General features: G+C 46.1%; 1 protein-coding gene across 2 annotated transcripts in view; it reads left to right on the forward strand.

The window, feature by feature from the left end:
- Nucleotides 1-23970, forward strand: part of cdh6 (cadherin 6) — a 32969-nt gene extending 8999 nt beyond the window's left edge. For both annotated transcript variants that reach the window (XM_017496319.3, XM_017496320.3), the window contains 11 exons: nt 5672-5973; nt 8102-8396; nt 8967-9086; nt 14057-14230; nt 15089-15276; nt 15444-15694; nt 17469-17605; nt 18478-18599; nt 19631-19748; nt 19898-20149; nt 22134-23970. In XM_017496319.3, coding sequence (XP_017351808.1) covers nt 5773-5973; nt 8102-8396; nt 8967-9086; nt 14057-14230; nt 15089-15276; nt 15444-15694; nt 17469-17605; nt 18478-18599; nt 19631-19748; nt 19898-20149; nt 22134-22645 — 2370 coding nt within the window. In that variant the 5' untranslated portion in view covers nt 5672-5772 and the 3' untranslated portion in view covers nt 22646-23970. The remainder of the gene's footprint in view (nt 1-5671; nt 5974-8101; nt 8397-8966; nt 9087-14056; nt 14231-15088; nt 15277-15443; nt 15695-17468; nt 17606-18477; nt 18600-19630; nt 19749-19897; nt 20150-22133) is intronic.
- Nucleotides 23971-24196: the final 226 nt, after the last annotated feature.

The following is a 24196-nucleotide window of genomic DNA, read 5'->3' on the forward strand; positions in this document are numbered from 1 at the left end:
CATGGGTCACTGGTCACGGGTTCAAGACGCTGTTATTACATCGCGGCTGAGGTTGAATGTTTCTCTGCGCATAATGAAACCTCTCCAGCTTCCTGTAACGCTCGGCTTTGCGACACTCCGGCCTCAGGAGGCAGTAATAACGGCCGACTCGTACGAACGGCCTTTCTGTCCCCGCACGCCTGCTTTTTTCCCGTTTCCCGATCCCGATCTCGTTTCCCACATTCAGCGCGACCCGATAATGGCCTGCCTCCATTAGCTCGGGTCGTTCCTCTGTTGTCTTTTGCAATTCCAATTGATTATTCTCAAGTCGGTCCAAAGCGAGAGTGGATCATTAGCGTGCGCTACAAATTACTGACTAGCAACGCTTGCCAAGTGTGCTTCACAACACTGACACATTGCTCCGTGTATGTGTGTGTGTGTGTGTGTGTGTGTATGTGTGTGCGAAGGCTAAAATAGGCCAAATTAAACTATGGCCAAAAAGCAAAGAGCAGCCGATGCAACCCCGTACAGCGGCTCCTTCCCTCACGCAGAACCCGAGCGAACGCTTTTCTGTTCCACTAGAGCAACGAGACGAGCACGTCGCCGCACGCCGCCGCACGTCGTAGCACACGCTAATAACCTGACAACTCCAGGGCCGGCGAGTTCAGCTCTCCTAAAGCACGGAAGAGAATAAGAAGACGGGATGAAATCTGTCTAATCAGGATCCTTTAACCTTTCTTCTCCGGCTCGCCTCCGACGACCTCTACAACATTTCCATTCCATCACTGTCCCAGACGCCGCCACGGGCTTTCGCGTTTTTTCATTTATCCGTCGCGGTACAGCTTTACGCTTTTCAGTTCTATTTCTGTGCTTAATGTCAATAAATGCCATTATCGATTAATTTTTTTAATAGGTTTTTTTTTTTCCCCGTCCCCCCCTTTTTTTTTTTTCGTCCCTGTCGCTCAGCGTAGGAGCAGAACCGAAATGTCAGGCGATGTTGTGATTGCAATCAAGACGACATAAAGCAACCTTTTCAAATGAAAGTTATCTTGATTGTAAAAAAAAAAAAAAAGTATTAAAAGCTGTACAAAGTTGTTGTTGTTGTTTTTTTTTTAAAAAAACGATCGAGGTTTAGGGCTGCGTGGAAAAAAAAGTGTAAGGTTTTCACATGACCTCACGCACGTAGTAGTCGAGAGACGGGAGAGATTCGAGCGTGCGAGCGAATTTTAAAAATGGCGGAAACGAACAAACAAAATGGCGGAGGAGTTTAATCATGTCCCGAATATTAAATTAGGGGGGGACGCTTGTCTATGTCTAGACATAGACGCTTGTCTATGTCTCAGGTTGTAGTGTTGCTCTCGTGTACGTTTAAAAACTCCTACTGTTATCGCTTGTGGGCGTGGCCTGTCCAGCATTCGTTTTTATTCAGTCGCCATATTGATATCCAGCCCTAACACGGATCCTTTTCCCACGTGCGTGTGAATCGTACTCCGTAAAGCGGAAGCCTACTCCGAGACTTTTGATCGTTATGGAGCTGCCGGCGCGTGAGGCTCCGGTCGGCACGTAAAGCGCCCCCGAGTCGCGAGCGTACAGATGAGTTAATGGCGCTGTCAGGCTGTTAAAGGCCTCGTGGGAAAGACGTGCGATAAATATCGACGACAAGCCGTGAAAAAATTCTCCTCGACTCGGACTACGAGCAACAGCTCTATTAGCAGGGCTCCTGATTTGCGTATTTGTCAATGAGGTGGAAGTGACAAGCAAGCCCACACACACACACACACACACACACACAGGCTCATTTGCATGGCAATAGAGGACGGCATTCCAGTAGTCCGGCACAATGCCGAGTTCTTCACACAGCTTCCATTCTCACGCCGGCTTCTCCTCCCCTCACCCAGGGAACCACAGACAAACAGAAATGCAACACAGCCGTAAACACCACACACACACACACACACACACACACAAACGCACACGCACAGGTTAACAGGTTGGTATTTGAACAGCTAGACAATGCAGAGATGCAGCAGGTTGCTCATGGAGGCTCCTTCGCAAGCGAGCATCCTGTCGAATCCCTTTGTAAACACGTTAAAAAGCCGGCGTGTTTTCAGACCTCCACTGATGTCGAGCAGAAGTAACAGAGTCATTGACTCACAGACCGCATTATGGCCTCTCGCGTTACGTAATTAAGAGGTCCCATCTGGTCCAGGCAGTGCTCCCTGACACTAATTGTGTCGGTGCACATGGTCGTCCCATTGGGATGAAAAAAAAAAACAAAACCCCTCGATCATTTAAATCCATTATCTGTTCCTGTGGAGAATGAAGTGCACATGTTGCAGTGCAGAGGAGATTAGGAGGACCTACGGGGGGCCTAGGAAGCAGGATTACGCCTTGGATGAAGTTTTAGCCCCCTCACAGTAAGCACCATCACATGCTCCAAGCTTCTTAACGCGGTGTTTTCGGGGTGTTTAAAACAACACACGGATTGTTCGCGAGAAGAGAGTCGAGGGCCGGCTTCCACGGCGGAGAGTTTGTGTACCATTTCGTCTTCGTGGCACCTTTTAGACCAAACCTGTGATCGGTCATAACAAACAGACCTCCGGGACGTTTCTCTTGTACTGTAGGTTTCACAAGCATGCTCAGTTCTGCCATCTTCCATCAACCTTCTTATCTCTCTTTGTAAATATGGAAGAAAACAAGCACCTCATTCTTCTGTTCTATCATTTGTTACACAGTAAATAGTAGTTTTGTATGAAATTGGAGATAAAATAATTGTTACCGTTTGGAAACACCACGCAGCGAAGGGTTAATAGCGCCCACCGGTGCGCGAGCTCGTACGGCGACTGCGGTCTTGACTTCTCCGTTTTGCTCACGGTGACGTTCATCCACCTGAAAAAGTCGCCCAACGTCCGCGTTCCATCCACCATGATCTTTTATCAGGGCCGTAATCGGACACGGGCGTAGATAAGTATAAATAGCCGAGGAAAATGGACAGCGGGAGGGATATGGAAAAAAATTACAACCGAGATGAGCAAATCAATCATCGTTCTCCTGGAGCACTGATAGCATAGCGTTCTAAAACCCAAGCAGTCTAGACAGCCCCTTCAGTCCCCCCCCCCCCCCCCCCCCCACCCAAACTCAAATCCCCCACCTCTCCCAAACAGACGACGGACGGGTCGATGAGTATCGATTACCTGCTGCGCCCCCCTGGGGAATGACATGGACTGGCTGCCTGGGTTTGCTAGTCTAGCGACTGGAAACAGGATCAGCTCTGATGTGTTCGAGCGTGCCACCCACACTCAATTTCCCTTCACCTGATCTCCGCTTCGCCTTCGCTCCTCGCTGTGAGAGGGCCACAATCCGACATGGCATGTGTCTCCTTCCATTCCGCGCAGACGAGATGAGAGCTCGCTCTTTTTTTCGTTCGCTGATCTGCTAATCGAGCGCCAATGAGTCGGGATAATCAAACATTTGCTTAGGCACAAAGAGACAACTGGCCTATTTCGGAGACTGGAGGAGGCCTGGCGTTTCTAGCTACCTTGTTGATCATATAGGAGAAGTGGGAGACAGTGTGTTGTGTGTGTGTGTGTGTGTGTGTGTGTGTGTGTTTGGCGGGCTGTGCTGCAGCAGGACTTGTTATCTGTCACCGCCCGTGGCTGACACTCTTCTTCTCTTGCTCCTAATTGCCCCTGCGGGACTCATCAGGAGGGCTGCGACTGTCCGCTGTGTGCCAGAGCTAGCATCAACGGCTACGCTTAGAGCCCCTGCCTCGCACGCACACACACACACACCATGTCCCGCCAGCTCATGCATCCTCCACAGGTGTCGTTGATTCTTACACACTCCCCCCATCCCCTCCGCCTGTCAGTCGTTACCACCACCTCGCCAGTCTCTGCCTCTCCCAAGAGACTCGAAGGGGACTGTGTCTTTGAGGAGGACTGAAAACAAGGGAAAAAATTGGTTAAAATAAATCCCGGCAACTGCTGATGGCTCAAGGTCAGACGTAATGCTAAGTAGTCTGAAAACAAAAGTGTAAGGTTGGTGCGATATGCCGCGTTTGCTAATTAGGCCGCGAGGACGCTGCGCATAAACAGAAAGGCGCAAACTACAAAAGCAGCGTTGATTAGTCAGACAAAAAAATCATAAACCCGCATAAGTGCTGATCCGCCGCTAACGTCAAACTCAGACATCGAGCGTGCAAGCAAACGTGGTGGCATATTTGCATGCATACGAGTCACAGAGATGACGGACAGCATGGAGTCCAGGTGTCACGTTGAGTTTTATGGAGCGTGCGCTCGGGTTTATGGACAGCAGGGGAGCTTCTACGCTCCTCTACCCACGTCTCTCTCTGTCTCTCTCTCTCTGTCTCTCTCTCGCTCTCGCAGCAGCAGGTCGGAATCGTAAACGAACCAGGGTGGACATTTTGCGGCCCGCACAAAAGCGCTCCGGGTCCAGCCGAGCGTCGGGGGATTTGGCAGGTCACGGCGCCGAGTTTGACTTAAACGCGCTCTGACTCTAGAGTTTGGACCTCCATAACTTACATAAACTACAGTCGCAAGACCCGTGACTCCTTTGTCTTTCTTTGTTATGCCCACACACACCGAACCGCACACACATCGAGTCTGACAGCAAATCAATACGACCCAGCGTCTATTGTTAGCCCGTTCAATTAAAGGCAGTCATAACGGAATGATAAGCAGGATGAAAAGCTAAGAAGGAGCGTGCGTGCGCGCGCGCGTGTGCGTTCACGTATCAACGTACTAAAAGAACGAATCATGCAAACGTCGCTTTTTCATCTGAATCCCTGGCCCTTGAACCGTCGCTCCGTCTACCGTTGACCTTCGGTGGTTTCGTACTGACGGACGGACGCACGCAAATGTCACCGGCGCTATTGTAAATCAAAATCTCGGCGACGTATAAATGCACTTCACGCCGAGAACGGCTGTCTCGCCTCCCGTCCCCAATCACATTTGCAATCTACTCTATAAAGCGTGAAAAGAAAAGGGGGTGGGGTGGGGGGTGGGGGGTGCAAAGCCAGGTGTAAGCCACCTTTAAGATTGATGTAGAAACAGGAATTATTATGTGGCAACAGAACGCTTTTGTCTCTGATCTCCGAGAGGTCAGCGCGGTTAGACCGTGTTAATTCGTCTCATTCCTGCCAATCAAACTGCCCACACTGAACACCTCTCTGGCCAACTGAGGGTGTTTTTAGTGTGTGTGTTGGGGGGGTGGACTCAATTGCTACACAAGTGCTGTAGTCTTTAAATCGAGGCATTTAGAGTGGACTCCTATTGATTAATTGATAATAGATTTGCGTGAGCCGTTTACTTGTTTCTGCAGCGCTTTCCGAGTCAGAGGCTAATGCTCGTCGGCTGAGAGAGGAAGCGAGCTCATGCGAGTTTCATCTCTCCCGTGCTAAACGGGTTCCTGCAGAACTCCACTTTCCGCTTCACGCTCTCTAAACTGCGGGACACCAATTATATAGATATCAGCGGCGGATCCGGCTCAGTCGCCCCGTGGCACGGCCGTCATACGTCTCTAAACGGCGCCTTCCAATTAAGGGACAGTTGTAATGTTGATATGGGGCTCGGGTCAGCTCTAATGAAAGTCTTAGACGCTTCCTCCGTCCAATTAATTAGTCGCTCTTTTGGGTTTATTTTTGTTGTTGTTGTTTTGATTTTGCTTTTTTTAGGTGAACCTGAAGCATCGAGCCAGAACGCCGGACTATGAGGGTGGCCGCAATCTCCACTCTACAGAGCTTTAACCTGGGCAGATAGGACCGAAGAAGACGATATGAGGACTTTGACGGCGTTCCTGTTCTGGGCGTGGGCGGCCTTTAGCGCGGACGCCGCGATGACGCTTTTGAGAGGAAAGGACGCGTGGCGCCGAGAGTGGAACACGGAGGCTCTGAAGCGCTCCAAGAGAGGATGGATGTGGAAGCAGTTCTTTCTGCAGGAGGAGTACACCGGCAGTGATTATCAGTACATCGGCAAGGTAGGGAAGCATTTTCATGCCAATTAGATGCTCAAGATAGAGTAGCTTTAAAGTTATAGTGCTGGAATATTAACGAGCCTGTAAAGCCACGAGCAGTAATTACACTGTGTTCGTATCCCACCGTGTAAACTGTACGAGGTTCTCCTCGGTTTTCGTTTTTAAACTCTCATAAGACCGTCGCTATTCACTATATGTGCTCAAGGTACGACAAAGGAGGTTCAGATGAGCAGTCGAAGACCATTTCAGATTAGAACGTACAAATCCTAGACGCGCTAACGAAAATAACTGTTGGACGAGGTTTTGCATGAACTTGAGGGTTCTCCACAGAGCAAGAACCACAGAAGAGCGTTGTTCGTCTAATGTGAGTTGTGAAAAGGTGTGGCACGTTATGCCATGGTATGATGGTCTGAGTTTTGCCCGTCCATATCCATCCATCCATCCATCCATCCATCCATCCAGTTTCTGTACCGCTTATCCTACACAGGGTATCCCAGGGGACATTCTGGACAGGGTGCAAACCCCTCGCAGGGCGCAATCACACACATACTCACACACTACAGACAGTTTAGAGATGCCAATCAGCCTACAACGCATGTCTTTCGGACTGCGGGACGAACCCAGAGTACCCGGATGGGAAGAACGTCCAAACTCCGTCGGGAATCGAGCCCACGACCCTGGAGGCGCGAGGCAGACCGCTAACCTCCGTCTTTATATTCCGCTGCTACTCATGCCAAAAACGCCAAAGCCGTGTTTGTTCTTGCGTGCCGAAACCGTACCGTCCATCGCGCGAGCGTTCTCGCTTCTACACGGCAGACGAGTCGTGCGAAAACGGTATCGGAATCAGAAAACTCAGACAGCCGAGAGAAAAGTTTCATCATCTTTCTTAATCCTCTATCTCTCAGCTGCCTGTCTTTTAATAACCGCCGCTTGGAGAAGATGAAAAAGCGTGGGCTAGGTGATGGCGGTGTTTCTCCAGCACGGATCCTGCCAGGTCGAAGACGAGGAGAAGGCCGAAAGCTCGGGCCGTTAGCGCGGCCCACCATCACAGGCAGGAGGGTCTCGACAGAGGATCAAAGATTAGAATATAGGATAAAAAAAGGAAATTCTCAGCGCTTCGACGTTTGGAAAAGGGTCGTGGTGCAGCGGGCTGTTCGTGTCGGGTTGCTGGGGTCGCCGAATTTATACCACCTCCATCTCTGGCGTGAGAAGAATGTAAAAGGGTTCCTGAGAGGATTTCCAGGTGGGGTTACGGATTTATAGACATGAACGCCGCTTTCTGACATCGGAAAGAAAAAAAAAATTCTTTTTTGCCTCTGAGAGCGTGAAGAACGAGAGTAGCGGAGGATGAATTCCAAAACACGTCTCAGGAGGGCTGTAAGGCACTGAAGAGTCATTGTGCTTGAATACGATTCTGGGTTTTTGTTTTTTTTTTAAACAACAAAAGGTTCTGATTTTCACATGCAAAGAACAGGTGTGGTTTAATTTAATTATATATCTCCAAAACAATGATTCACTTCAGCCCACTCAGAACTGTGAAAGTAATCCTCTTTTCCTTCATCAGAAGTTGTTGTTTTTTTGTTTTTTTCTTTTTTAAAGGAAAATCAGATTCACGAATCCACTCCTTTAGCATTAAAAAGTAACAAAAAAAAATTCCCACTCGAAGCGAATCGGTGACTGGAATCGCAAGACGGGTTTCAAACACCGGACGCGGAGGATGGCACGACGGCGATGTTTGAATTTTTTCGCTCATGAAACGCAGATAGAGAAAAAAAAAAAAAAAAAAAAAGGACCGCGCCTCATAGAGACAGCAGGTGTGACTGGCTCTCTTTCTAATGAATATGTATTCACCTTGATTGCACATTTGATGTTTCTTACTTTCATGTGATAAGCAATCAGAACTCAATTTCACAAGAGCTCATCTGCACATATTGGCTCGACAGTACCTGCAGTGAGCGAGCGAGCGAGAGAGAGAGAGAGAGAGAGAGAGAGAGAGACAGAGAGTTCCTTTTCAGTTTATTGTTTTCAGTTAACGTATCCCGAGTGTAACGTGACATTTAGGGAGCGTTATCAGCTAAAAGACAGATCTGGAGGTCGCTGACGAATGGCTCGAACGATATCCCGTCCACAGCTTCACTCCGATATGGATCGAGGAGACGGCACGGTGATGTATGTCCTGACGGGCGAAGGTGCCGGGACCATCTTCGTGATCGACGCAAACTCGGGTGATCTGCACGCCACGCGAAGCCTGGACCGAGAGGAGAAGCCGTCCTACATGCTCCGAGCTCAAGCCGTCAACAAGAAGAACGGCCAGCCCTTAGAACCCGAGACGGAGTTCATCGTCAAACTCCACGACATCAACGACAACGAGCCCAAGTTTGAGAAGGAGGTTTACACGGCTAGCGTCCCTGAGAGGTCACACACCGGTATGCTGTTTTAAAACTTTTTTTCTTCTTCTTTTGCAGCCCAGATTTTTTTAAAAATTATGTAAAAATATATTTTTTTTTTACTTTTCCCAAACATCACAGCTTCTCTATTCAAAACAGTCCTGCAGCTTATCCAATCACGTGCATTTATGTAAATCGGCTAATCACTTTTATGCAGATTATCTTGGTAGAGACTAGTCAAACGGCCGTAACTAGCTAAGACTACTGGACAGAAAGGCATGTGTTATAACATATTTATTAAACACATACTACAAACTTTGACTATGATTTTTGGATTGCTCTTAACAAATACCATGATGCACTGCTTCATCTGAGCGTATAGTCCTATTCATAGCTGTAGATAATCATTAACGGTGAAGAGTTAAAAGGTAAATGTTGAGTCAGGTTAGTTAAGGCTTATCTGGATCTTTGTAAAGGAGAAATTTTATGCAGCGGGATGGAGATTTTAGTCAAACACCCCTGATTTAAATGATTATTCCAGCTATAACTGTAGAAGTTAAATATCGTTTTAAATCCTTCATCTTTTTGTTTGTTTGTTTGTTTTCTAAGGCACTTCGGTTATTCAGGTGACGGCCCACGACGCGGACGACGAGATGTTCGGATTGAGCGCAAAACTGGTCTACAGCATCAGCCAGGGCCACCCGTACTTCTCCGTCGAGTCAAACACAGGTCAGACGGTCCATCCAGAATGGTGTGTTTTCATCAGAATCTGAGAGTGAGTGAGAGAGAGAATGAGAGAAAGATAGAGAGAGAGTAAGAGAGAGATTGCCAGGGAGAAATTGAGAGAGAGAGAGTGAGAGAGAGAGCGTGAGTGAGAGAGCATGAGAGAGAGAGTGAGAGAGAGAGTGAGAGAGAGATTGTGTGAGAGAGAGAGATTGAGTGAGAGAGAGAGAGATTGAGAGCGTGAGAGAGAGAGAGATTGAGAGAGCGTAAGAGAGATTGAGAGAGCGTGAGAGAGAGATTGAGTGAGAGAGAGAGATTGAGAGAGCGTGAGAGAGAGTTTGAGTGAGAGAGAGAGATTGAGTGAGAGAGAGAGATTGAGAGAGAGAGAGAGAGAGATTGAGAGAGTGTGAGTGAGAGATTGAGAGAGAGAGAGAGATTGAGAGAGCGTGAGAGAGATTGAGAGAGCGTGAGAGAGAGATTGAGAGAGACTGAGAGAGAGATTGAGTGAGAGAGAGAGAGATTGAGAGAGCGTGAGTGAGAGATTGAGAGAGAGAGAGAGATTGAGAGAGCGTGAGAGAGATTGAGTGAGAGAGAGAGAGAGATTGAGAGAGACTGAGAGAGAGATTGAGTGAGAGAGAGAGAGATTGAGAGAGCGTGAGTGAGAGATTGAGAGCGTGAGAGAGATTGAGAGAGCGTGAGAGAGAGATTGAGTGAGAGAGAGAGATTGAGAGAGCGTGAGAGAGAGTTTGAGTGAGAGAGAGAGATTGAGTGAGAGAGAGAGATTGAGAGAGAGAGAGAGAGATTGAGAGAGTGTGAGTGAGAGATTGAGAGAGAGAGAGAGATTGAGAGAGCGTGAGAGAGATTGAGAGAGCGTGAGAGAGCGTGAGAGAGAGATTGAGAGAGACTGAGAGAGAGATTGAGTGAGAGAGAGAGAGATTGAGAGAGCGTGAGTGAGAGATTGAGAGAGAGAGAGAGAGAGATTGAGAGAGCGTGAGAGAGATTGAGTGAGAGAGAGAGAGATTGAGAGAGACTGAGAGAGAGATTGAGTGAGAGAGAGAGAGATTGAGAGAGCGTGAGAGAGATTGAGTGAGAGAGAGCGAGATTGAGAGAGCGTGAGAGAGATTGAGAGAGCGTGAGAGAGAGAGAGTGAGAGAGAGATTGAGAGAGCGTGAGAGAGAGAGAGAGAGAGAGAGAGAGATTGAGAGAGCGTGAGAGAGAGAGAGACTGAGAGAGAGAGAAATACAATACATTGCACAGAGAAAGAGAATAAAATAGATTTTACAGAAGAATGCAGAGAGCGTTTCAGTAATGTGAAAGGTTTGCATTATGGCCCTCCCACTCGAGCACTTTAGTCAAACAAACTCAGAGCAGTTTAATCATTATAATGTGCACCCTGGACCGTCGCCAGCAGAGGTCTTTGTTTAAACAGAAACACAAAAAGCTCATGCAGCAGATTAGTGTCCAGCTTAACAGCGATACGGCCGAGTCCAGATGTGACACGGACGACGGTACACGTGTAAGTCATAAAAGAGATATATCCATCAGGACCCAAGGTTAATCGTGCCATTCCGAGAAAAAACACAAACCCTCACCGCAGATCCTAGACTTGGATTTGGAGTGCGACTTTTTTTGAGATGTAACAGATGAACCGCTCCAACAGCCATCTGTGACAGATTCATGACCATTTGCAGTTGATACTTTCTTTGTTTTCTAGCATTTTCTTAGAGCCGGGGTGTACATGACTTCAGGCTTCTACAGGATATGATACGATTTCAATTCTTAAGGCAGCAATACGATATTAGATGAAAGCACTGAATCTGTGACGATACGAAATTATTCAGTATTTGATTATACCACTGTATCTGTGATGATACGATGTTACTGTATCTGTGATGATACGATATTTGACGATACTACTGTATCTGTGATGATGCGATACGATACAATATTTGACGATACTACTGTATCTGTGATGATACGATATTTGATGATACTACTGTATCTGTGATGATACGATATTTGACGATACCACTGTATCTGTGATGATACGATATTTGACGATACTACTGTATCTGTGATGATGCGATACGATACAATATTTGACGATACTACTGTATCTGTGATGATGCGATATTTGATGATACTACTGTATCTGTGATGATACGATATTTGACGATACTACTGTATCTGTGATGATACGATATTTGATGATACCACTGTATCTGTGATGATGCGATATTTGATGATACCACTGTATCTGTGATGATACGATATTTGACGATACTACTGTATCTGTGATGATGCGATACGATACAATATTTGACGATACTACTGTATCTGTGATGATACGATATTTGACGATACTACTGTATCTGTGATGATGCGATATTTGATGATACTACTGTATCTGTGATGATACGATATTTGATGATACCACTGTATCTGTGAAGATACGATATTTGATGATACTACTGTATCTGTGATGATGCGATATTTGATGATACTACTGTATCTGTGATGATACGATATTTGATGATACCACTGTATCTGTGAAGATACGATATTTGATGATACTACTGTATCTGTGATGATACGATACGATACGATATTTGATGATACCACTGTATCTGTGATGATGCGATATTTGATGATACCACTGTATCTGTGAAGATACGATATTTGACGATACTACTGTATGTGTGATGATACGATATTTGACGATACTACTGTATCTGTGATGATGCGATACGATACAATATTTGACGATACTACTGTATCTGTGATGATACGATATTTGATGATACTACTGTATCTGTGATGATACGATATTTGACGATACTACTGTATCTGTGATGATGCGATATTTGATGATACTACTGTATCTGTGATGATACGATATTTGATGATACCACTGTATCTGTGAAGATACGATATTTGACGATACTACTGTATCTGTGATGATACGATATTTGACGATACTACTGTATCTGTGATGATACGATATTTGACGATACTACTGTATCTGTGATGATGCGATATTTGATGATACTACTGTATCTGTGATGATACGATATTTGATGATACCACTGTATCTGTGAAGATACGATATTTGACGATACTACTGTATCTGTGATGATACGATATTTGACGATACTACTGTATCTGTGATGATGCGATATTTGATGATACCACTGTATCTGTGATGATGCGATATTTGACGATACTACTGTATCTGTGATGATGCGATACGATACGATATTTGATGATACTACTGTATCTGTGATGATGCGATACGATACAATATTTGACGATACTACTGTATCTGTGATGATACGATATTTGATGATACTACTGTATCTGTGATGATACGATATTTGACGATACTACTGTATCTGTGATGATACGATATTTGATGATACCACTGTATCTGTGAAGATACGATATTTGACGATACTACTGTATCTGTGATGATACGATATTTGACGATACTACTGTATCTGTGATGATGCGATATTTGACGATACTACTGTATCTGTGATGATGCGATACGATACGATATTTGATGATACTACTGTATCTGTGATGATGCGATACGATACAATATTTGACGATACTACTGTATCTGTGATGATACGATATTTGACGATACTACTGTATCTGTGATGATACGATATTTGATGATACCACTGTATCTGTGATGATGCGATATTTGACGATACTACTGTATCTGTGATGATACGATATTTGATGATACCACTGTATCTGTGAAGATACGATATTTGACGATACTACTGTATCTGTGATGATACGATACGATACGATATTTGATGATACCACTGTATCTGTGATGATGCGATATTTGATGATACCACTGTATCTGTGATGATACGATATTTGACGATACTACTGTATCTGTGATGATACGATATTTGACGATACTACTGTATGTGTGATGATAAGATATTTGATGATACTACTGTATCTGTGATGATACGATATTTGATGATACTACTGTATCTGTGATGATACGATATTTGACGATACTACTGTATGTGTGATGATAAGATATTTGATGATACTACTGTATCTGTGATGATGCGATACGATACAATATTTGACGATACTACTGTATCTGTGATGATACGATATTTGACGATACTACTGTATCTGTGATGATACGATATTTGACGATACTACTGTATCTGTGATGATAAGATATTTGATGATACTACTGTATGTGTGATGATACGATATTTGATGATACCACTGTATCTGTGAAGATACGATATTTGACGATACCACTGTATCTAGTAGCTAAGGTTACAGCCCTGAGTTTATTGCCCCCTAGTGGAATAACTAGACACTAGCTCTTTTTACATCATCTAGAAGTCTCGGATTCCAAATGTATCCGCTAGGCCGGATTACAACCTTACGTTCACCGTAGAGGCTTTACTTGCACACTGTAAGATTTGGAGCGCTTCATCGCCACACGGTCTGCTTGGCTCGGCTGCAGAAAGCAACGCCGCGGAAAGCACCCGCTTTTATCCTTCAGCCCAGATAATTCACTACCTGCAGCTGCATCCCAGTTGAGGCTGCTGATGCCAATTACAATCTCCAAGGCAACATAAGGGTCAGCGCGCACGCAACGAGCTCTGCGCTGCTCCAACACGCTGAGGTTTTTAACCACGTTTCCATCACAACTACGGTTTTTTTAGCTCTTTCCCCAGAGCCTCTTCGTTGCGCGATCATCATCGTCATGCGGCAGAGCAAACGCAGCTTTAACTGTCTCCATAGCACGTAACGATGATCAGTACATTATGGAGCTTTCACAGAAAAACAGTTACGAAGTGCATTTCTTTCTCTCTACCTCTCTCTCTCTCTCTCTCTCTCTCTCTCTCTGTTTTCGTGTGTGTGTGTGTGTGAGGGGGAAAAAAAACCAACAACAAGCGACCCACACATACCCGTGTTTCCTTCAGGCATAATCCGGACAGCCTTAGGTCCCTCGGACATGGACAGAGAGCAGAGGGAGCATTACCAGGTAGTGATCGAAGCCAAGGATATGGCGGGCCAGAGAGGCGGCTTAATGGGCTCCACTATAGTCAACATCACGCTGACTGACGTGAACGACAATCCTCCTCAGTTTGTAAAGAGTAAGGCTGCAGCACCGCACTACAACACACACTGTGAAGATGAACCACTCAGAACACCACTCACTGCTGTTTGCTGAGGATTTAGCTCATGAACTCTTAGTCTACGCGCACCGCATGACGGAATAACTCATCAGCGTGCTTCAGCAAATGAATACAAATCAAACAACCACATCAGGGGTGAACACATCATACATTTATCACGGGGACAGTAGGAGAACGAATCGAACAAGGCTGAAAAGTCAAAGCTACAATATATCGTAATAACGTATGGCGAAATTAGCAGCTAGCTAGCTAACGGACACGAACGCCGTCGTCGTAATACATTATAATTTCTATAGTAACAACTCGTGCTCAGGGAGACGCTCCACATAATCTAAGCCTGTTTTTATGTACCAAAGCGAAACACGACATCGTGAAGTAGGGCAGAGGCGTCTGTCGGAGCTTTTCGGTTTCTGGTTAATTCACAAGCTGCATATTTTTGTCTAATTAACCGACAAAAACGAGAGTGCGGAGAGAAAGTTATTAAGGACTGCTATAACGTACGTTTCCTAAACGTTTCACGGACGTTCCACGACATTAAAGTGCATTTCAGTTTCCTAAAGGGTTGTTTGTGTGAGAAAGTGTAGAATAAAAATGGCGGACGTGGAAAAAAAATCAGCCTAGTGATAAACGTTATATCGTCAGCCTCATCTGATCCTCGTCTGATCATGGTCTGATCGCTGATCGAGGTGCACGGAGGTATATAGGAAAAAAACAAATACTGATTGTGTATTTACAGAACTGATCTTGTGTTCCAGAGTGGCTTTACATTGTAAAATAAGAGCACATAATCTGAGGCGTGTGATCTCCATCTCTAAGGTGTGTATCAGTTCAGCGTTCCCGAGCTGAGCGAGCTCGGAACAAAGGTGGGTGAGGTTCAAACCTCGGATGCCGACATCGGGCTGAACGCCGAGATGGACTACACGGTTGTGGGCGGAGACGGCCTGGACGTTTTCTCTATAACGGTTAACAAAACCACCCAGAATGGCATCCTGAGCATCATAAAGGTAACGCCGGTTTCTTCCTCCCACCTGCTGCGCGTGCAGCCCTGACTACCATCTCATTAGAGGAATCCGTGCTGTGAAATAATGACTTACCTCAGCTCAGCAGGCCTGCGTGTGATTGTCCTGATTGAACCAAGTACACAACGTGGGCGCTTTGTTTCTCTCCGCAGCCTCTCGATTACGAGAAAAAGAAGTCGTACACGCTGCAGGTGCAGGTGCGCAACACACACCCGGACCCGCGCTTCGTCAGCGTGGACGCTAAGGACCTGACGACGGTGCGGATAAACGTGGAGGACGAGGACGAGCCGCCGAGATTCGAGCGGCCCAGCTACGTGATGGAGGTGAAAGAGGATGCGGCTCTGGGCACCGTCATCGGGTCGGTCAGCGCCGTGGATCAGGACGCACACCGCAACCCGGTCAAGTAAGCATTTACCGTTGTGTACTGTTACCGTCACAGTTTCACATAGAGTCACATTACGGTGAAAAAGCATGTCCGTCTATTATTGCAGATTCTGGAATTCATTCCTGCAAATTTCCCTGTATTAAGTGCTATAATGTGTGTTTTAGATAGGGGTGTGGCGATATGACAAAAATATCATATCGCGATTCTTGAAGACGACATCCATCACGATATATACCGTAGGTTTACTTACGTAGAAACGTACAGCAAAACTGTCTAGAAAATAATATTTAAAGGATAGAAAAAAAAGAAAATTGTTCATATTTTACAAGTTAAAGATTCAGTACAAAATGTTAACATGAAATCCACCACTTTCATCAGTTTATAATTCTAAAAAAAAAATAAAGTGCATGATTTATCACAATATCGGTATTATATCGTCATATCGCCCAGCCCTGGATGAAGATACGACGCTAGCTCAGCTGCACGTTCATACACGGCGGCTATCAAACGCACAGAAGAACACGCCAACGCCGATGATGACAAAGTGATAAATACTGACATTGTGCCAGATTTTATTGGAAATGACGTTCTTAAAATGATCTTTCTAATAAATTTAGAGATTTGATCTTTTTTCTTTCCTTTTGGTGTTATATATATACAGCACAAGGAATAATGGGTTTATACCGCAGAAACCGTGATGTTTTTCGACTCGGTCATTACACCGCGAGCGTCTTGCATCGTAGCGATCCGAGTCCTCTGCACAGAAGCACCTGATTTCAGTAATGAGCTCTCTCTCCAGATAATGAGGAAGCCTAATTAGTGAAATCAGGTGGAGTCGTACGCACTAAAGTAAACATCTGCGCTGAGCTGGATTTTACAAGGAGGTCCTTTTGATTCGTATTTCCACTATAATAGATTCTTCTTTCCTTTCTGAAGAATAATAATAAAAATAATAATACTAATGATTATAATCAATCCGCCAGCTTGCGTGGGCCGCTCTGTAGCTTCTGTTTTTCCTCCGGAGCTTCTCTGTCAGACAGACGTCTTCTCTTTTCAATATTCGGTTTACCCGTGCGTACAAAAGGCTCCACGCGCACGCGGGCGTGCGAGATTCTGAAATGTCAGTCCGTGCCGATCTAAACGACCTTGACCTACAGGGCTTCGCTTTATACGATTTGAATACGAGCGGAGACCGAGCATATCTGCACGGTGTCCTCTTTTAATTCGAAAGGTCCCCCGATCGTGTCTCCGTATTGAATTAATCGTAATAAGCTTCCATTATGAAAATAAATGAAGATATTCGTTTCTACAATAAATGGCTCCTTTATTTGCTCCCCTCCGGAGATGGCGGTAAATAAGAGCGAAGAGAAAGAAGCCCAATTAAAGAGGCTGAGCAGCGGACAGGGAGCAGGACTTCAGGGCAGGTAATTATCAGACGTCCGGGGCGTTGTGATGGGGCGACGCGGTCTCGCTGAACATCAGGAGGATAATTAGGAAACGGAGCGATCCCTCTGAATGATTGCATCTGAAAGAGCAATATCGCAAGCTCCCGTTGAACCGAGAACAAATGGGCACAGGCCGGGAGAGGCCTTCAGGCTCGGTGGATGTAATCAGTTCTGCTTCTCGAAGCTGTCACGCCGCTCCCGTGCTCTCCAAGCGGCGGGCCTGTGTTTAGCAGCGAACGCAAAGTTACCTTGTAGGAAGCGTTATTATTCTTCGTTCAGTATGCAGCGCCACAGCGACAGCGCTCCTCGCTAAGGAGTATTGATTCAGAGGATGGTGTCGTTTCCAGGTACACAATTGATCGGCACACGGACGTGGACCGGATATTTAACGTGCACGCCGGGAACGGGTCTATATTCCTGCAGAAGCCTCTCGACCGAGAAGACCTCGCGTGGCACAATATTTCCGTGATCGCCGCCGAGTTCAGTAAGTCACGCACACGCATTTCCATCTGTCCAAATATCACACTGACATTCGAACAAAACCGAGAGACGGCGAGGGCGTGGCGAGAGAATTACGGCTTCTTGTCCGGACCTTAAAACCAAACAAAAACGCAGACCTGCATCTAGAGACGTTTTGGTTAAAGTGGTCCAGAACGGTTCTGTAAGAAAAGACATCTGGAGATCGTGTTGCATGTCACGCAATCATATCATTTACTGTAATCTTCTCAATGCTAAGCTAACGCTCGCGTATCATCCAGCTAGGCTTTATTCAATCATCTCGATTCTGATCACTGATTCATTTCCAAATTTTTACCGTTTTTATGTTAAAATCTCAACCACACGGTGACATTTTCTGTACGGGGAAACGCGTGTTTCTTTCTTTCTTTCTTTCACAATTATGGAAGGAGTCTCCAGTGTCAGAGGTACAGCTGTAATCTTCAGGACAGAGGAGTTTACACTAACAGTGATTCCTCAACGTTATTCCATCCCATCACTGATCGATTATTTTCTCACAAGAGCACAACACACGAGTGTTTTATTCCGTACGTATTAGACTGAACCGGTGAGACGCGAGTTAACTAAAGCTCACTGCGACAGAATATTCCTTAATGCCATGTTAATGTTGAAAAGTTGGAATTCAGAATGTAAAAATAAATGAACAGAAGTTAATTATGTACCTCTCCTTGACAGTAATGAATTATATTTGAAAGGCAGTAAATATAATTGCTGCTAATGAATACGTGTCTGCCGTTAACTTGAATAAATATTCGCTTTCTCTCTTTCACGCTGCTTTTAAGTGGACCTTTGTGTGTTTGTGTGTGTGTGTGTGTGTGCGTTTTATTTTATCTTTCTCAGATAACCCCCAGCAGACGAGTCGAGTGCCCGTGTACATCCGTGTTCTGGATGTGAACGATAACCCGCCGGCGCTGGCCTCCTTCTACGAGACCTTCGTGTGCGAAAGCGCTAAATCCAGTCAGGTAAAGTCCACTTATTTTACCAGACGTTCACGCTTTTCTTCTCACCGGGAGGCCACCGTGTCAATTTAGCGATAAGAAGCTACGCGATGAGCGCGGTTTGTCGAACGCGGCGCGACCTCCGGATGGAGATAGGGATCTGCGACGAGTATTTCGCCCTCGGAGGATTAGACGGCGAGACCTTTTTTTTTTCTGTCATGCTTGATGAGATTAAGTGTCAGGTGCTGTCACTTATCAGAGGCGCTTTATAATAATTGACTTTCCACACACCTCACCCGCTGTCCATCATCACACAGGTCACCGATCCGCCCACACCCACCGGCTTATCTATTCTCGTAGAGATCTCGTAGCGTCTGACTCCGCACGTCTAACGCTCGGAAGTCTTTTAGAAAGCGGATCGGGAATACACTCGTGAAGAGTGAGTCATACTGTACGTTTGACTAGGGTATATAATGAAAAGCTGATTGGGAGCCACCGAAGGGCGGGAAGGTGAAGAGTCCAGCTGGTTGCTATGCCCGACAGGCAGAAGCACACTAAGCACCGGAGGATTGCTGATTAAATTTTAGACGTGTCCTTGAACGAGGGCATTTAACCTCGAGTTGCCCTTGCTAACCACACAAGACAACTCTGGGCTCAATCGCTCAGCCGATAGCTATCCTCACTTCCAATGAGAGCTCTCCAGTGTGTGTGTGTGTGTGTGTGTGTGTGTGTGTGCAGTGAAGAAGGAAGGGCACAGGAAGGAAAAGACATTATAAATGTAAAATATTTTACAGCATCTACAAATCTGATTAAAAATGATTTGTGGAAAACAAACGGCACGGCTCATTGAAACTCTAATGGAATTGATTTGTATATGCAACACTAATTAGTACAAATTACACAATAGCCATTAAGGACAATTCAGACGTTGTTTTCCATTTAACTGAAGTCAGCAAGTCACAGTGTGTGTGTGTGTGTGTACGTGTGTGTGTGCGTGTGTGTGGGGGGCTTTTATAGAAAACGTTTTTCCATTACCGCTCTTTATCGTGTCACAGAAAATCCAAACGATAACGGCGGTGGATCGGGACGAGCCGTCAGGCGGCCACCGCTTCTTCTTCACGCTGGCGCCAGAGAGCTCGGTGAAGGCCAACTTCTCAGTGCGAGACAACGGAGGTGAGTTTTCTTCTTTCCTTTTCCGCTTTTACGAGTGCGGTGCCGGGAAGTCGAGCGCGATCAGAAAACCGCTCCAATCCTGGGCTTTTCGGAGATTTACACCCGCTCTCGTAAAGCTCTGCCGTATCCGTGTCCTTGTTTTCGCACAGACAACACCGCCGACATCTACACACAGCGGACGGGTTTCCGGAGAGCGCAGCAAAGCATGTACCTGGTTGCTGTAGTGATTTCAGACGGCAGTTTCCCTATGATGAGCAGCACAGGTACGCTGACGGTACGCGTGTGCACCTGCGACCGAGACGGAAACATGGAGGCGTGCAACGCGGAGGCTCTGAGCGGCACGGCCGGACTCAGCACCGGAGCGCTGGTGGCTGTTCTGCTCTGCGTACTCATCCTGCTCCGTAAGTATCACGTGGAAATTTTTAAAAAATAAATAAATGAGACATGAGATATTCTGTGACATTGGTATCCTGGTGGGCGTGGCCTCTTCTAGAACGGCCCCGCCCTCGTGTACAAGCTACAAGAGCTTTAATGAGGATGTTAAAATCACCCATGGGAGATTTCGGGGTGACGGGTTCCCCTGCGTTCACGCTAGCAACGACGGGCAACCATTTATTTCCTACCTACGTTTCCATTTCCCCGCCCAAAAAAACCCACCTTATAACCGTGATTTCACCTCATCCAGTCATATACAACATCCGACTACATATACAACGTATAGAAACGTTACGAAGGAAAAACAAGGCTTGGGAGGACGGCGGTAGAAGAGGTTGTCGTTGCCTCCGGTGCGTGTACGTAGCTAGTAGTTAGCTTCGCTAATCTAATCTGAAAACGAAGCTAGTACGTAGCCGAGGATGTAACGTGTAAAAGTAAGAATCCTGGCTACTACCAGGCCACGCCCACGTAGTAGCAGTCGATACATCCGTCTGTACGTATGAAACGGAAGCACGTCGGTCGAGTCCGTACACGCAAAACGATAACGGCTCTTAGTGGGCGTGGTTTAAAGCTTTTAATGCATTCTCCCCTCATAAGAGCTGATCCATATGGAAATATGTCATAATATTGGACGTTAAAACAACGCCGATGTTCAAAGTACAGGGTTGAAATAAAGGAAACGTATTTACTGTAAATCATCTGATCGTTTTTTTTTTTTTTAAATTCATGAAACTGCGTTTGAATGAAGTGAGTCACGTTAACACATGTTGCTAGCATGCACACACCAAGTATCGATTAATTAATTAGCATATAATTTGCATAGCTGATCAAGTGTCAGGTAGTTCATTTCACCGGGAGGTCATTTTGATCTTTGGATGTAAAAATACAACAACGCTGTAAATCTTTAATCGTTTCCCGTGAGGTGAAACCAGACGGCCGCGATATTATTTGATATGCACTCTGTTTATGTAACCAAGGCGACCGAGGTGACGGCGGCTTCTGAGGGATCGCGCGGCTGCGATGCGATAATCCGACATTACTGACTTCTCCTCCCGAAGTCTCCAGTCGAATTACCACTTCCTCCTCAGGGGCCAAGTCCAGCAGAGGCACTCTGTTTCTGCGCTTTTAGCAGTCTGATCATCACTCGCTCCATCCGTCCATCCTCCTATCCGTGCCGTTACGAAGCACTCATCCTTCAGCCTCACTGTCAGGGAGACGGCGCTCTCTCCGTCATGCTCGCACCCCTCCGCCTGTCAGTCCGAGCCTTTGTCTGCTCCAGCGTTACATTAATTACTACTCGGGCGGTCTGAAATCTGCACGTCCGGTCAGAATGCAAAGTAAAGCCCTGACACGGTTAAACGCTCCGGACCGATAAACGCGGCACGCCGTCAGACTTTCAATCAGGCCATGACAAAGAATACATTTCAAATCCCATTCAAATGAAAGCATTTTTTTTTTTCTTCTTTCATCTAAAGAGAAATAATACGACTTCGTACGTCAGACTTCAGTTTCGCTTCAGCGACTTTTTTTTTTTTTTTTAAATAAACATCACACCGGAGTGGATTTATTATTATTATTATTATTTAAAGACGATTTGGCGTGTGTGTTCACGTCATGTGCCGTGAGGAGCTGCTCAGTGGTATAGGTGACACCCCATCATCCACACACCAAGTGTTTTATTGTTAAAGCGCACTATTCACGCGTGCCTGCTCCCGAGCACTGATTTAATCTACTCTTGACTCACAGGCTTTCGAATTTTTTTTTGTTGTTGTTGTTTTTTTTTGTACCTTTTTGTACAGTTTGCATAACAGTATGGGTAAAAAATATATATATAAAAAACCCACCACAGTCAGCGAGGACTGTGAATTGACTAACTGCTCGGATAACGTGCCACTGTCACGTGTCGATTATCCATCCCGGTCTTTCTTTTCTCTCTCTCTCTCTCTTCAGTGATCGTCGTGCTGTTTGCTGCTCTGAAGCGCCAGAAGAAGAAGGAACCCCTGATCATCTCGAAAGAGGACGTCCGGGACAACGTGGTGAGCTATAACGACGAGGGCGGCGGCGAGGAGGACACGCAGGCGTTCGACATCGGAGCTCTGCGCCACCCGGAGGTCATGGAGGAAAGCAGCAAACTGAGACGCGACGTCGTGCCGTCCGATCCGCCGTACCCGCCGGCGACTCTCCTCCGCCGGCCCGTCGCGACGTCCCGAGACAACTCGGACGTGAGGAATTTCATCACGCAGCGCGTCCAGGAGCACGACAGCAGCCCTGCGGCGCCGCCCTACGACTCTCTCGCCACCTACGCCTACGAGGGCGAGGGCTCTGTCGCCGAATCGCTCAGCTCGCTCGGCTCGGGAACGTCCGAATCGCAGCACGACTACAGCTACCTGAACGAGTGGGGTCCGCGCTTCAGAAAGCTCGCCGATATGTACGGGGCCGACGAGAGCGAATGGGACTCCTAACACACACGCCTCAGCTTGCTTCGAGCGGAATTCTTACAAAGCGTTGTATTTCTTACAAAGTGGAATTCTTACAAAGTGCCCTTCTCCTTCGTCCCCAACTCGATCCGGCAGACAGGAAGACGTTTCACAAAGCAGACGCTTGAACACACGGAGTCGTAGCGTAACCGGTCGACTTCCGGAGCTCTTCGGAACGAAGGTCGTCACGGCGAGGCACGTTTTTCGGGTAATCCCACGTGAAAACTGACGTTATCGTTGAATTCGGAAGGACTGGGAATACGAATCGTTTACGGACTCCTCTTCCTGTGAAGCGTTAAAAAACGTCCGGTTTACGAAGGACCAAACTTTTTAGCGACGTGTCTGTGGAGCGGGAAAAACAGCCCGCTCACACTCCGCTCCACATCAGCAAGCGTTAACGATCCGGCGCCCCGATTAGCCGATCATCTGTATGTTTTGTTCTTTTCTGTTTTACTATTTTTTTTTTATGACTTTTCAGTATTACTTTTGATGTACATACATACTGTCAGTGCTTTCCGAGCAGACACGGTGCTTCAGAAATTTGGGTCGGGTAAAAAGGTGTTTTTCGCGATTGGCACCCGTTTTCATCATCTACTGGAGAAAATGCCAGAAGCTTCCAATTATCTAGTCGCTCATAGGCAGGAAATGTGACTCGCATTTTTGGCGCACGTCTCCACCACATCCCAGCTGACGTCTTACGTTCCCTTCCCCGAGAAGCCTATTTACGAAATCACCTCGTGCTAAACAAAAAAAACACACACACACACACACACACGTTCGTTTCCAAGACCGTCCCGCCAGTTATGTTTTTACAGAAGAAAACCGACAGAAATATCAACTCGAACCTCAAAATCCACGAGTCTTACTCACACGTGCTTACACCGCGCGTGCTAATAACCACATCCCTCTCCTCTTCTGTGCTGGTTTTAACCCCACCCCCACCCTCCTCCTCCTCCTCCTCCTCCTCCTCCTCCTCCCCAGATGATTCATCCCGTCTCTGAATGATAATCGCAGCGGTCCGATGTTGAGTTATGACTGGGATGTTAAAATAAATCACCGCCCTTATATTTTTGCCCTCTGCGCCAGACATAAAAATGAGTCTGGAATTGGATTCGCCGCCTCCGTTATCGAGGGGATGAAAAGAGGTTATTTTTTAAAGAATATACATATGATTGTAGTCGGCTTCCGAGCAGCGGGTAAATATTTGTGGCTTAGGCGCACAGAGTTCACCTGCAATATTCCCGTGCTTTGTCAGTGATATACTGTAAAATAAAGGTGATGCTAACTCATGTTGTATATATATATATATATATATATAAAAAAAAAAAAAAAATGTGGTTTTATGAAACAGTGCGTCGTCGCGGTGTTTTTTTTTCTTCCGGGAGAGTAGATGATGTCCATGTACTACTTTGCTTCGTGATATTTTGTACCAAATATTTATATTACATAACACGACTAAATATTCTTGAAATCCGTACTCCCTACGTTGCTGTTTTAAATGTGTTTTTGGATCCAGGTGTGGAAACTCGATGCAGT

This window comes from Ictalurus punctatus, chromosome 20 (assembly GCF_001660625.3).
Source record: "Ictalurus punctatus breed USDA103 chromosome 20, Coco_2.0, whole genome shotgun sequence".
NCBI lineage: Eukaryota > Metazoa > Chordata > Actinopteri > Siluriformes > Ictaluridae > Ictalurus > Ictalurus punctatus.